At 37.7% G+C, this 15,935-nt stretch overlaps 1 protein-coding gene across 3 annotated transcripts in view; it reads left to right on the top strand.

The window, feature by feature from the left end:
* TDRD3 (tudor domain containing 3) overlaps positions 1 to 15,447 on the top strand; it is a 190,014-nt gene extending 174,567 nt beyond the window's left edge. For all 3 annotated transcript variants that reach the window (XR_007920946.3, XM_008260040.5, XM_089303623.1), the window contains 2 exons: positions 9,189 to 9,314; positions 15,183 to 15,447. Coding sequence is in view for 2 of the 3 variants with exons in the window: in XM_008260040.5 (XP_008258262.1) it covers positions 9,189 to 9,305 (117 nt within the window). In the remaining variant the exon portion in view is untranslated. The remainder of the gene's footprint in view (positions 1 to 9,188; positions 9,315 to 15,182) is intronic.
* Positions 15,448 to 15,935: the final 488 nt, after the last annotated feature.

Genomic DNA, 15,935 nt, shown 5'->3' with positions numbered 1-15,935 from the left:
GCCTAGTGAGCCGCGGCGCCAGCCAACTTTCTGTTTTATAATCTGTGTTTTCAGGCTACCATGGGCCCAATTTATTTTGTGGTAGAGCTATAAATATTGAAGTAATATTGAATCTTTCTTACAGAAAGATTGTTGATAAGGTTCAGTGTTGATAATATGTGACTCTTGTGGGCCTGAAAGTTATCTACAACCCATATGGAAAATAAGAGCAAGTCCTGCTTTTACTTTGCAGTTTCAATTATTCTAATACAGTAGACTATTAGTGTAACTAATCTAAAAATGATCACTTAATCCCAAAACAGATCATTTAAAAGTATTTGAAGTTTTACTTTTGGAGTCTATTACATAATGTTTTGAGAAAGCAGATTTGTATTTATCATGATTTTTTTTCTAACGTTTTATGGTAAACTTAGTTGATTTTTTTTAAAAAAGTTGTATTTATTTATTTGAAAGTCAAAGTTACAGAAAGAGAAATATATATATATATATATATATATATATATATATATATATCTGAGAGAGAGAGAGAGATTGAGCTTGCATCCACTGGTTCAGTCCCCAAATGGCTACAATAGCCAGGACTAAGCCAGCCTAAAGCAAGAAGCCAGGAGCTTCTTCGAGGTCTCCCACATGGGTGCAGGAGCCCAAAGACTTAGGCCATCTTCTGCTGCATTTCCAGGCACATACGCGGGGAGCTGGATCAGTTCATCTGGCACATGAACTGGTGTTCATATGGGATGCCAGCACTGCAGGCCAGGGCTTTACCCCGTTGAGCCACAGCACTGACCCCAAAATTAGTTACTTTTCAATAAATACAAGCTAACAGGCATGGAAATGATGACCCAGAAATTAATGGAGTGATTCATATGTAAGTCACCGAAGGAGATATGTTCTCTTTCACATTTCATTGTTCAATTTATGGATTTTTGTTGAGGGTGCATTGAATTCTACTCTGGCTTATGTTTTGTGATGACTATACAAATTCTGTTAAAAGGAACTACCTAGAAGTTTCATTAAGTTATACACAAAATAGCTATTAAAGGACAGGTGACAGTATTAAGATTTTCTGAGTGTTTTTTTATGAAGAAAGTTGCCATTCCTGTGCCCCACTCTGCCAAGCAAATCTGTCTTTGTCTCCTCACAAAATTACCACTGTGGGAAAATGCTAAAGGATTGGTAATTTAAGATAAGGTGAATCATTAGGTTAAGTAAATATAAAAGAAAAGAAAAACAGTTGCGCATCCAATTTGCAGGAGAAAGAGCCAACCCAAACTTTCTGAATTTCAAAATCTTTTCCAGGCTGTCTTGGCACTTAGAAGTAGGAAGTTTTATTTGGCTAACCAAGAGTTTCTCAACTTTGTGTGGGCTGTTTGTTCAGCCACATCCTTGGCTCTACCCTTTAGATACAGTAACAGCTTCCCAGGCATTACCTAATGCCCTGCTGGGAGGCAAAATAATTCCCCCTTGAGAACCAATGATTTATCCCCTTTCTAAAGATTACTGACTTGCATGCTTAGCTGCCGCTGACCTTAATATTTGTGAAATGGATATCCTGAGTTCTGTTTAAATGTGGTTTATGCCTTCTAGAGGTATGTTCTAGGTTCCAGTTGATCTATTTACAATATGCTTTCATGTCCCAGTTTGGTTATAAGTGGGGGGCGGGAGTAATCTGTAGTTTGTGCTTTCACACCAGATAAAACATGTACTATGGGGGGCAGGGGTGATGCTGTGGCATAGTAGGTTACTCTGCCTGTGGCACCAGCATCCCATATGGGTACCACTTCAGGTCACGACTGTTCCACTTCTGATCCATCTCCCTTGGGAAAGAAGCAGAGGATGGCTCAAGTGCTTGGGCCCCTTTACCCACATGGGAGGTCCTAAAAGAAGCTCCTGGTTCCTGGCTTTGGAGCAGTCCAGCTGCTGCCATTGTTTCCACTTGGGGAGTGAATCAGCAGATGGAAAACTTCTCGCTGCCCCTCTCTCCCTCTCTCCTCTCTCTCCTCTCTCTCTCTCTGTAATTCTGCCTCTCAAATTAAAAAAAAAGAAGAAAAAATATGCATTGTTTATTTCTTAAAGATTTATTTTTTATTTATTTGAAAGGCAGAGTTACAGAAAGGCAGAGGCAGAGGTTGGGGGATGTCTTCCATCCACTGGTTCTCTCCCCAGATAGCCGCATCAGCTGGAGCTGTGCTGATCTGACGCCAGGAGCCTCTGGAGTTCTCCCATATGGGTGCAGAGGCCCAAGGACTTGGGCCATCTTCTACTACTTTCTCAGGCCATAGCAGAGAGCTGGATAGGAAGTGGAGCAGCCAGGACTTGAACTGGCACCCATATGGAATGCTGGCACTGCAGGCGGTGACTTTACGCAATATGCCACAGCACCGGACCCAGAAATATGCACTATTTAGAGACTGAAGACCATAATTCAAGAAAAGATGTAGTTGTGACTTGTCAAATGTGTTTTTAGATAAAGTTGTTCACCTCTTGTTTGTATTTTGGTTAAGTTTATATATATACATATATATATATTTTAAAGATTTATTTGTTTGAAAGTCAGTTACAGAGAAAGTGGGAGGGATAGAAAGAGACAGAGATCTTCTATCCACAGGTTCACTCCCCAGGTGGCTGCAACAGCTGGGGCTCAACCAGGCTGTAGCCAAGAACCAGGAGCTTCATCTGTGCCTCCTACTTGGATGCAGGGGCCCAAGGACTTGGGCCATCTTCTGCTGCTTTCCCAGGCCATTAGCAGGTACCTGGATTGGAAGCGAAGCAGTTGGTACAGGAACTGGCACCCATATTGAATGCAGGCGTTATAGTCAGCAGCTTTACCCACTTTGCCATACAACTGGTCTGTTTTTTTTTTTTCATTTTTTAAACTTTTATTTATTTATTTTATAGGGAGAGAAAGAGAGAGTGCTCTTTTGCTGGTTCACTCCCTAAATGACCATAATAATTGACCAAAGCACAGCTGAGTGCTGGGAACTTAATTCAGGTCTCCCGTGTGAATGACAGGAACCCAGTTACTTGAACCTTTACTGCAGCTGTCTGGAGTGCACATTAGCAGCAACTTGGGAGGATAGAACCAGAGCCTGGTATCCTACCCAGGCACTCTAATGTAGGACTTGGGTGTCTTCACCAGTGTCTTAATCACTAGGCTAAATCATCTCTAACATGTAAAAATTTTAACACTGCAGTTTCTGTATTTAAATTTTAAGAAACAATGTCTCAACATACCTTTTTTTTGATTTTTTTAACTTTTATTTAATGAATATAAATTTCCAAAGTAAGCTTATGGATTACAATGGCTTCCCCCCCATAACGTCCCTCCCACCCACAACCCTCCCCTCTCGCACTCCCTCTCGCCTTCCATTCACATCAAGATTCATTTTCGATTCTCTTTATATACAGAAGATCAGTTTACTATACATTAAGTAAAGATTTCAACAGTTTGCTCCCACACAGAAACATAAAGTGAAAAATAATAGATGATTTTTTAAATGAAGATGAAACCAGATCAGACCTATTGTCATGTTTAATCCCAGTGAGAGTCAAGTTGGGAATTGATAATTTCTTTTTTTTTTTTTACAGAAGATCAGTTTAGTATACATTAAGTAAAGATTTCAACAGTTTGCACCCCCATAGAAACACAAAGTGAAATATACTGTTTGAGTACTCGTTATAGCATTAAATCTCAATGTACAGCACATTAAGGACAGAGATCCTACATGAGGAGTAAGTGCACAGTGACTCCTGTTGTTGACTTTACAAACTGACACTCCTATTTATGGCACCAGTAATCTCCCTATGCTCCAGTCATGAGTTTCCAAGGCTATGGAAGCCCTCTGAGTTCTCCGACTCTTATCTTGTTTAGACAAGGTCATAGTCAAAGTGGAGATTCTCTCCTCCCTTCAGAGAAAGGTACCTCCTTCTTTGAAGACCTGTTCTTTCCACTGGGATCTCACTCGCGGAGAATTTTCATTTAGGTTTTTTTTTTTTTTTTTTTTTTTTCCCCCCCAGAGTGTCTTGGCTTTCCATGCCTGAAATACTCTCATGGGCTTTTCAGCCAGATCGGAATGCCTTTAGGGCTGATTCTGAAGCCAGAGTGCTGTTTAGGACATCTGCCGTTCTATGAGTCTGCTGTGTATCCCGCTTCCCATGTTGGATCACTCTCCCCTTTATTTATTCTATCGGTTAGTATTAGCAGGTACTAGACTTGTTTATGTGCTCCCTTTGACTCTTAGTCCTTTCTTTATGATCAGTTGTGAAAATTGATCACTTGGACTAGTGAGATGGCATTGGTACATGCCACCTTGATGGGATTGAATTGGAGTCCCCTGGTATGTTTCTAACTCTACCATTTGGGGCAAGTCATCTTGAGTATGTCCCAAATTGTACATTTTTGATAATATCTATCACCATCTTATGGTACCAGTATACAATGAGGGAAGAGTTACAAAATAGGCAAAAGAACTCTGAGAAGTTTCTAGCTCAACTTATGTATTTATGTGTATATTATGATATTTATGTCTGACTCAGACACACCTCAGTCGTTAGTTAAAAATGCAAAGTTCTGGGCCATTTCCATATCTCATGAATTGGAACATTTAGGAATAGGGCCTGAGAATGTTCATTTTAAGCAAGTTGCCAGAGCAATTTCAATAACCTCTTGTTTTGGAATTACTACTCTAGGTCCTAACAGAAACCAAAATGTAAGTTACAAGAACTATTGGTATTTCCCTTCTGCCATTATTGAGGAAGGTCTTAAACCTGTAGCCTTTGCTTTTGCTGTGAGACAGATTGAGGTAATAGTAAGACTCATTCCCTAAATCCAGGTTTACCAAAAATTCAGCTTCCAAATCACATCCTTCTAAAGTCCCTGTCAGCTGTGAGCAATTGCAGATCGTTCTGCCAGTAGCTTGGGAGCTTGTGAATGGGTTCGGTTTACAGCTCTGATGCTGCTGGGAGTGAGAAGCAGTCTGTTCCCTCATTGGAAATGACTTTGGTAGTCCCAGGCTGGAAGAATGATCTAGAGAGGCCAAATACAATTTTTAATAGCTGTGGATCAGAACAACCACAGGCCAAAACTGGGTGTGTCCTGAGAGCTCATACTAATTCCTTTCTGTTAATTTATATTTTGTTTCAAAATGGTACCTCATTCATGCTTCGTGCTACAATGACTATTGCATTTTAGTTTTTAATTTTCAGTTTGGGTGTTTTTTCTGTTTGTTTTTTGTTTTTTGTTTTTTTTGTTTTTTTTTGTTTTTTTTTTTTTTTTTACAGGCAGAGTGGACCGTGAGAAAGAGAGACAGAAAGGTCTTCCTTTTCCGTTGGTTCACCCCCCAATGGCTCCTGAGGCCGGTGCGCCGCAGCCAACGCACCGCGCTAATCCAAAGCCAGGAGCCAGGTGCTTCTCCTGGTCTCCCATGAGGGTGCAGGGCCCAGCTTGGGGCCATCTTCCACTGCCCTCCCGGGCCACAGCAGAGAGCTGGACTGGAAGAAGAGCAACCAGGACAGAATCCAGTGCCCTGACCGGGACTAGAACCTGATGTGCCGGCGCCACAGGCAGAGGATTAGCCTATTGAGCCACGGCACTGACCAGTTATTTCAATTTACAACTATAACCCTTATGTACGATTTTTTTTACTAAAGATTTGTTTATTTATTTGAAAAGCAGAGTTACAGAGAAGCAGAGGCAGAGAGAGAGAGAGAGAGGTCTTCCATCCGCTGGTTCACTCCCCAGATGGCTGCAACAGCTGGAGCTGGGCCCATTCAAAACCAAAAGCCAGGAGCTTCTTCCAGGTCTCCCATGTGGGTGCAGAGGCCAAAGGACTTGGGCCGTCTTCACAGCTTTCCCAGGCCTTAGCAGAGAGCTGGATCTTAAGTGGAGCAGCTGGGACTTGAACCAATGCCCATATGGGATGCCAGCACTATAGGCGGTGCCTTTACCCACCATGCTAAAGCACCAGCCCCTCATGTATGATTTTTTTTAAGTCCTCTATTATAACCTACCTACCTGACTTCTTATGATATTTATGGTTATATTTCTTTTGTCACTTTTATAATTTTATCACTTGCATATTTTCAGTGAAATTATTTCCTAGACCTGTATGGTTTAAAGAATATGGATTAATTAGCATTATTTAAAATACAAAGAAAAAAATTAAAAAAGAAGAATAGTGAATATTGACATGAAAAGTATTCATTTTGAACACTTTAGCTTTTTAAAAATTAAAATAATTGTTTATATAAAAGGAACTAATTTCAAATATTTCATATATACAGTTTTAAGAACATAATGATACTTCCCACTCATCCCTTCCTCCCTCCCTTTCTCCCTCCTCCTTCCTATCTTAGTTTTCTTTTAATTTTTGCACGGACATACTTCCAATTTACTTTATAATCACAAGCTTAACCCTCCACTAAATAAAGAATTCAGCAAGTAGTAAACAGAAGAAACATTCTTCCTCAGGAGTTAAAGACCAGGGCTATAAGCAGTGATCAAACTGTGAGTTTAGAAAAATTTGAGTACTGATAAAATGATTCTAAATCTCAAAAACTTAGGTGAAGATGACATTGGGTAGTCCCATTTTATAAAAGTTATTACAAGTCTTTTAAAGAACCTTGCTTGAGAGTCAGAAACAAAATGGCTACCTGGTCTGGACTCTTCCTCTACTGAGCTATGTGGCTTGGAAAATCCCCCAGCTCTCTAGATGGCCTTTCAGGACTATATGCCAGCTCCGTGTTAGTGTCGCATTTCAAAATGTATACAGGCTCATGAACTATGAAATTAAAATGGTTTTCTTGAGTTTTTAATCTGTTACTGATTACTGAACCTAAAGGAGGAAGGTAGGCTAGAAAAAGAACCAGGTATAAATTTCAAAGTAACTCAAATTGATCTATTGCATAGAGCTGTGTGTTATACAAAGTGGGAAAAAAGTATCCCTTCATTGCTGTAAGGAATGGTTGTTGTGGGTAACTGGATTTGCCCTCAGCTGTTCTGCAAGAGGAATTTAAAAAGCACAGATTGTGCCTTTAGCAATAACTGAAAACCAAACTGTCAGTATCATTTTTATTTTCTGACTTCCACCTGTATAAAAACTTTGTAAAGACTCAAGATTATGTGAAATAAATCTCATGGTTGATCATTTCTGTAAAACCATTTAATTGGCTCTGGATAGTACAGTCTGTGAATATTGTAAACACAGAAGAGATAGATTTGCAAATGACATTGTCATTTTTTATGTAAATCCATTTCACTTAACCAATTCTATGTCTTATCTGTAATGTTATATTTTATTGGTAACATATAAATTTTTAGATGTTCTCCAGCCATTTCTGCACTAAAGTGAGGAGAAAAATAACATTCCATTCTAATTCCTGAAATAATTACTTCATCTCCTAACGTACCAAATGTATTCTCATCTTGTTAACATGCGAAATTTCATGTTATCATTTTTCTAGAAATTTATTAGCTCCTTTTCAATTTTATCTATTATATTTGATAATTATTCAGAACAGTGACCAGAATAACAACTCTCTCCTTTTTTGAATAATTTTATATTTTTCTTCTTGCATTTTGACTGCTTTACTAAATTACAGATATAATGTCTGTTGCTTCCAACAGTTTTAAGATTGATTGTTAATGAAAGGAGTTTAGGGAAAGGAAAGCTCTTCTGGAAGTTTTTCTCTAAAAGGTAACTGTTGATTTATGCCAGCTCTGTTGTCAGGTTTTCCATTTTCTTATCTCAGGCATAATAGGCCTTTGAGGATAATAATTAATTTTTGGCTATTGGCTTATCTTCTTTTACTGATATTTAAAGACTTAACCGCAGTGTTTGAATTCAAAACCCAGATTTGTCTTAGAAGTTTTAGGGCAAAGTCACAAAACTTTCCTGGTTTTAGTGTTTTTTATGTAAGGGGGAAATAACTGTTCTTATGAGTATTACATAGGATATTACATAGGATACCTAATAATAATAGTTATGTCATCCCAAATATTAAATACCATTGCTAAGTAATAGGATTTGATCAAATGGTCTTAACATCTTTCTTTTTCCATTAGGTACAATTGAAATAGTTGGATCTGTAAAATTTAAAGAATAGAATTCAGTCTTTCACATAACTTTCTGTTATTAACAGAATCAAAGGAAAGAATCCTTGGGAAAAAAGACTCAAAGATAAAATGAAGAGAAGGAAAAAATAGTATAAATTTTCCAAAATTATGTAAATTGCAGACTCATAATTCAGTTGGAATTTAAGCTTTCTATTTAGTGAAAAAGATGCTATGTTTTCATAACAAAATGGATAGCCATTTTTTTTGTGTCTTTAACAGGGCACATAATTTATAGCTGCATTAATTTAAAAACATTAAAATATCAGGGTGGCAGCACTCAGTAAGAAACCAGTGTGGCTTTTTGGCTACATTTTGTTGCTTGTAAGTCCTCTTCAAATAAAATACTATAATTAACTATACTCTTTCTGCTGTTTAATCTGCTTATCCTAATTGTCCTGTGCTGTTGAATTGGTAGATCTACCCCATCAGTAGTAAGGAAAAGAAAGAGAATAAAATAGTTTGAATCTTACTCTGGTGATCTCTTTATCTTGCATGAAGTTTTCTTTATGTGTAAATTGTATTGCCACCCCACCCCACCCCATTCCAATCCATTATTTTTTTTCTGTCTCTACATGTAAGGTTCTTAAGGATACTGGAAATTTCATCAGATGAGGACAGACAGTTGTTGGATGTTCTCTGGCTCCTCAACCCTTTCCCTCTATTTTACCAAAACTCCTTGCTGTGATAAATACTTAGAAATATTTAGAAGCCCAAACATTCTAGAAAATTGTTACTATCATGCTTGTTTTCCTGTGTTTTTAACCACATTTTTGTCAAGTGATTTGATGAGATAAATTTTGTTTGAAAGTTTCCTTTTCTAGAATTAAATTTGACTGTAATCTTACCACTATAGATCATATTCTTCTATTACCAAGGACCAAATGAAGTTTTAACAACATCCCTGACTCTCCCCCCGCCCCCCCCCCCCCTTTACTTTACATCCTTCTGTTGTGAGAGTTGACAGATGTGAATCTCAGGGCAACTTTAAGAGGGTATATTAAAATGAGGCCCATAGAATGTAACAGGAAACCTGGAGCTATTTTGAACATGTTAAATCACTACTCTTTGCAAATAGGAGGAAGAAGGTACCTATGACCAAACTCTTGAATTCCGTAGAGGAGGTGATGGCCAGCCAAGACGATCCACTCGACCAACCCAGCAGTTTTACCAACCTCCGCGGGCTCGGAACTAATGTGAAAAGGTAAACATTGTGAAGTGGTTTCCATATAAAGAAAAATGTGATTAATAATAATGTGTCTTGGAAATGATTTTCTAAACTATATTTAGTTGAAAAGTATTTGAGATTATACCACAGTTACAAATCACTTTTCCACCAAATTTCCTCCACAAATGGTGCTTCTAACCTTTTTCTTTCTATACCTACCTCTTCTATTGGAGGTTATGGTCATCTGTAAATAACTAGAAAACACCCACCTGGATAAGTGGGATTGTGTTTTATTATTAATTTTAATACTTTTTTGTATTACATGTAATGAGTTTTGGGTATATACCCAGTAAAAGGACTGCTAGCTAGATCTTATGACAATTCCATTTGTAGTTTTTAAAGAATAATCAGGGTCAGCATTGTGGCTTAACAGGTAAAGCCGCTGCCTGTGACATTAGCATCCCATATGGCCCCAGTTTGAGTCCTGGCTGCTCCACTTCTGATCCAGCTCCCTGCTAAATGTCCTGGGAAAAGCAGTAGAATGTGGCCCAAGTGTTTGGACACCTGCCACCCCAATGTGGGAGACCTGGATGAAGCTTCTGGCTCCTGGCTTCAGCCTGGCCCAGTGCTGGCTGTTGTAGCAATGAACCAACAGATGAAAAATCTCTCCATCTCTTCTCCCCTACTCCCTTTCTCTCTCCGTCTCTCTCTGTAACTCTGACTTTCAAATAAATACACAAATTTTTTAAAAAAATAAAGTGAGACTAAAAAAAATTCCATGTTTCATATATCTTCAGGGAATTGGATTAAGACAACATGGTTGCTTAATGAAATGTAGTTTTTGGCCCATATGCTATTGATCCAGAAGCTTTCATCTTAGAAATTCACAGAGAAAGTTGCTCTCTGAAAACCATCTTGAACAGGAAGAGGTAAAAATATAACAAAGTTATGGGACCTATCTACAGTATCTTATGCCAATGAACTAAAGCCTGATTTCTTAATATGTTTTTGGAAAGAAATACTTTTATATCCCTGTCAACATTTTTGTTTTCTTCTCATTATCCCAGTGGTTTTGAACGTTGTAAAAAGCAATCAGTCTTCCCATTACAACTTTTGATATATATTACCTTGAAAGACTATTTTGGACTTAACTATATATATTTTTAGTGTCCTCGGTATTAAGACCATGGAGAAATTTTTAGAAATTGTCTTCAATTCCTCATTTCAGCTATTCATTCTACTAAGGCTGTTACACATTGCACTTTTCCCATGCTAAGTGACACCTCAGTTTTTTACAACAGCTGTGGCTATTGGTGGCTGAAATATGACTAGTCTGAATTGAGATGTGGTTAAGTGAAAGACATACCAAATTTCATACTTACTTGAAAAGAGGTTAACAGTCTGAACAATTTTCTGTGGACTACATGTTAAAATGATATTTTGAATATACTGAGTAAAATGTTATTAAAATTATTTTGCCTTTCACTTTTTAGAATGTGGCTGTTAGAAAATTTAAAATTAAATATGTTTCACATGGTTTTTCTAGGAACTTTACATCTCCTTCCTCATCCTTAAACTTCCTTCTTTAGTTAAAAATTAACAGTAGGTGTTTAGCCTAGGGGTAAAGACTCTCATATCAGAGTGCCTGGGTTTGATACCCAACTCCTGACTTCAGCTTCCTGTTAAATCAGATAGTATGAGTCAGCAGTGATGACTCAAATAATTGGGTTCCTGTCCCCTGTGTAGGATACCTGGATTGATTTCCCTGAGAGCTTCTAGCTCCAGCCCTTGCCTAGCCCTGGCTGTCCCAGGCATTTGGGGAGTGAACAGTCTGTCACTTTCTCTGTCACTGTCACTGTCACTGTCTCTTTCTCTCATCCCTTAAACCCCTCTTAGTTTTACTGTCCTAAGTGAAGAACTTTTTTTTAAATAATCTGTTTTCTAATCCTAGGCTTCTTATGTAGTAGTCTGCATAGAGCAGAAACTGCATGTTGACTTTTGATTTGTCAAGCAAGCCTTCATTGGCTTTTCGTTGTGCTTTAGTAAACACTTGTGTCCATCATATCACAGAAAAGCTACTTTTGACTCTGGGCTTTTTCCTGTAGCATGCAAGAACTGGTTCTTCAGTTAGTGTCCTTGACTGTTTATAAGCAGGATCTAAGTATATGTTAGGACATTCAGTCATTTTGCACTGTACAAAATCGAACATGCACTTTTAAAATAAGCCCAGTGTCTTTCTTAAAAGTGAATGAAAACTGAGGATTCTCTCTCAGCCAGCTTACTGAGGTCTTTACATTACTTCAAACAAGGTTTTAAAAAGAAGCCAAAAGTTGACAATGCCTATATTTCTCAAGAGCAGTGGTTGTCTGAGGATGAACTGGGGGACTGTAGGTTTCTTTAGGGCTGCCTGTTGATTTTGATGGCATCCATCAGAACTAAATGTAGAAAGAAGGCAGTGAGAGTGAGTGAAGGTACTTCTGACAGGAGGAACTCCTAGGCCTCTCCACTCTTCTGTCATTTCTCTTACAATTTATATATTAGGGTTCCATAGACAATTCCTTTTTAAAAAAGTAAATTGTTAAAAGAATTGTAAACCATAGCCCTGAGTTAAGTGTTGCTTATTCATGTTAAAAATGCAATCAATTCCTGGTTAACCAAAACATCACAATTTTCATGGCTTCCTGTGTTTCTTGAGTTTAAACTTTTGTCTTTTCCAAAATCTTGCCTTGGATTGTACTATTGACATGGGAAATATGTCACTCAGAAATTTGACATTCAATAAGTATATATATAATATATGTAAATAAATAAAATATATTTTGAAGGGAAGTTCCATTGTGGTGTCATTTGAACACTTCTCACTACAAAATGTACCCAAAAAAATAAATAAGCAAGTTACATGTGATCTTGGTTGATGAAATTTACTGTTTATTTTTTCAATTTAGCCCAGAAGTATGTTATGAAAGACTGTGAATTAGAATGAAATATCTCTTTGCAATACTATCTTTGAAGGAGAAATTCTACAGTAAAAATTATTATACTTTTTTCTTGTCATAAAAGTGAATGTATTGTTGTCATCACATAAAAGATGTTTTCTTCTTGTTTCCTCATTCCTAGTTTCCATTAACTTAAACATCTAAAATATATACATTATAGCCAGCCACTTGACTTCCATCAAATATAAACCTGAATTCTAATATATGCTTAAATTTTTCTAAGATGTTATCTAAATTTATTTGGGATAATGAGAAATATTTCAGCTGCTTTCTAATACCACTTTAAGAAACAATTTTGTAGTCACAGTTTTTTATTTTGGGTACTTTATTTACTGAGTAATGAATCCTATAGTAGCTGTTCATTAAGTATTTTTATTAATTCCAGAAGTTTTGATAAGAATTTTAAGTATGTACATTCTTTCACTGTCCTAAGAGATTTTTTTCAAGGGCTTAATCTTACCTGTTTCCCCACGATCGCCCTCCCCCTGACTTCCCCAATGTGTAGAGAAAATCAAGTTGTACTTCAGTGTGATACTAAGAACAGAATCAGCGGCTGACAAAGCAAGAGATATCTGAATCAGGACTGGTTGAGATAAGGCCATCTCAGAGAGCAATGTGGTGAATTAGGCTTGGGCCTATCTGAGAAAAAGTGGTGACAAATCAGATCTGAGACATAAAGGGATACAGAGCTCCAAACTCTGAACTTCTAGTTCCTGGACACAACTGCAATTGTTACAGACAGCCTGGAAATATGAGCAGATACAGGGTAGAAAAGTTATATACAATTCTTCGGTTAGTGAAACTGATCAAAACTTTGTACATTTGGAGAGGTTTTTGACATGATTGGAATCCTAGGAAATATATAGCAGTTAGTAGGCAAAGCCCTGAGAAATGAATTGGAAGCTCAGCCTTCATGGTAATGTTGAGTCCTCTGCAGATACGCATTGTGAAGGCTGAAAAAAGCTTAAAAAGGAGAGAAGTGGACTGCATTGCTGTGGCTCTCAAGGACTCCAATAGGATGTGTAAGCAAAAACAATGTGTGTTAGAAATAATTATTAGTCTTAAGGAAGCACTGTGGTTTCAGATACAGAGTTTGAATTTGACATGTTTGCTGTTAGAAACTTCTGTATAAGATAATGGTAAAATCAAGATTAAGCTTAAGAAATATTGCTGTTGGGTTTAGGATAGTTTATGACATTGAAAAGAAAAACTAAGAAGCTACTGTGCTGGCCTACTTGGAGAGTGGCTAAGAGTTATATGACTGTGAAAAGAGAGATATAGCAGACTTGTGTGGGAAGAGTTTGTAAGGCAAATCAGCAAAATGCTTCCTTGTGTTATAGAGTTATTTAAGGCTCAGTGTGTACAACAGTTTAATAAATGTTGACTTACTTTGAACTTACTATCTAGTTTCTTATTTGTTTGGTAATGATCTTCACAGTTTTACGTATTAGTCAGAAATCTTTTTTTTTTTTTTTTTTTTTTGACAGGCAGAGTGGACAGTGAGAGAGAGAGACAGAGAGAAAGGTCTTCCTTTGCCGTTGGTTCACCCTCCAATGGCCGCCACGGCCGGCGCACCTCACTGATCTGATGGCAGGAGCCAGGTACTTATCCTGGTCTCCCATGGGGTGCAGGGCCCAAGTACTTGGGCCAACCTCCACTGCACTCCCTGGCCACAGCAGAGAGCTGGCCTGGAAGAGGGGCAACCGGGACAGAATCCAGCACCCCAGCCGAGACTAGAACCTGGTGTGCTGGCGCCGCAAGGCAGAGGATTAGCCTAGTGAGCCGCGGCGCCGGCCAGCCAGAAATCTTGAAACCAGTAGCTAAGCATAAATGGTATATAAGTAGAGTAACTTTGTTTATTTTCAAAGGTCTAGTTTTTAGTACCATTAAAAGATATGTTTTTAAATGTTGATATTTACTTTTCATAATCTGGTCTAGTATCCCCTGTAAGATGTTTCAGATGAAAGTAAGGCAGAGGATCATTAGGAAGACAGCTGATCCGAACCCTCTGATGCTACAGGACAGGAGTCATGTAAGGATAATAGTACTCAAAGCTCTTTGTTTTCTAAACACAAGATTGTTTGCTTTGGAAGACTTATGACCTGTTTATATACAGCCATGGGGACTTTTCCAGTCCCACATCATGTACTCTTTTCAGTAAAACTGAAATACAACAGAAGCAAACAAGTCTCTCATTATTGATCTCAGCACCTTCTGTTGACACTACCCAAAGTGGTTTCAACTAGAGTAGTACCTAATGAAGGTGGAGAAGGGGCAGGGGAAGTGACACACCAAAATAACTGCTTGTGCAGACTAACCCAGTTCAGAGATACTCTGATGGGAACTAGGGATAGACAGGATGGAGACAGAAGTGGCTTCCTCTATGGCCACTTGCCCTTGCACCCACAAGGTAGATCCAGAAGAGGCTCCTGGCTTTGGCCTGGCCCAGCCCAGGCCATTGCAGCCATTTGGGGAGTAAACAGTGGATGGGAGATTGTGTCTCTCTGTCTCTGTCTCTGTCTCTCTCTCCCCGTAACTCTGCCTTTCAAATAAATAAATAAATCTCTCTCTCTCTTTTTTTTTTTTTAAAGAAGTGGCTTCCTCTATTAGAAACTATTCAATCCAAATTCCTGCAATCAACATTCTAGCAATAACTAACAATGGCAAAGATGTATTTTAACAATTTCTGAATGGAAAAATTTTTTTGATTTTGCTTTTTTCTTTATATATTGCTTTATAATATTTACAAACTAGGCAATGGTGTCCGCATTATTCTATTTGAAAGCTATTTTTATTTATATAAACAGTTCACATTTATAGATAAGCTTCAGCAGAAATGTTCCTTGAAAACTACTTAAAAAGTTAATCTGAGTATCCCATTTCATTTTCTTCCTTTCTTTTTTAATAGAGTCTTTGTGAAGAAAGAAGCCATTACCTGAACCATCGTGGTCAAAACCTGTTGATAGATTTCCACTCACCCATCAGATTAAGGTGCAGCCATGGTGGATAATGTTATTTGAAGAAAGAAACCGCAGATTTTAGGGGGGGAAATCTCAACCTACACTAAGAACGGGAAAAAGTATTGAGTTTAAATAAAGCAAACAAATACCTTTTACAAGTGATAGGAAGAAAATTTTTTTTTCTGACATCAATAAAAGAATTGCAGTATTAGATACATTGTTTTACTGTATGTTTTATTTGCCTGAGGTTTTCTTTCATCTAACATTAAACCCATACTAACTGCCTTCTGTGCAATAGCAGTTATAGCCTATTAAAGCTGTTTCCTGTGATTACAAAATAAGCTCACTTCCAGTTTGCCACATTTCTTGCAAAAACAACTGGAACCAAATAGCACTTCTTAGTAAGGTAGTAACAGCTAAATGTGACAGAACTGGGTATTTAAAAAAATTGAATGTGTTGCATATAGCACACTATTAGCTTTTTCCAAACTAATTCAATGATTTTTTAAAATGTAGGTACTCCCCTCCTTATAAAATGTACAGTGGAAATTTCAGGAGTCATCTGATCACAACTAATAGAAAACTCAGACCAACTAAAACATTAAAAAAGAGAATTTACTGACTGACTTCCCTGGCAGAGATATATTAGGTTTTGGAATTGGTGTAATCTTCAGTGACTCAACTTTCAGAGAAGTCATGGA

The sequence above is a fragment of the Oryctolagus cuniculus genome, chromosome 9, assembly GCF_051225735.1.
Source record: "Oryctolagus cuniculus isolate XC-2025 breed Fujian yellow rabbit chromosome 9, ASM5122573v1, whole genome shotgun sequence".
Classification (NCBI taxonomy): Eukaryota; Metazoa; Chordata; class Mammalia; order Lagomorpha; family Leporidae; genus Oryctolagus; species Oryctolagus cuniculus.
This window is presented reverse-complemented; position numbering and strand designations above follow the sequence as displayed.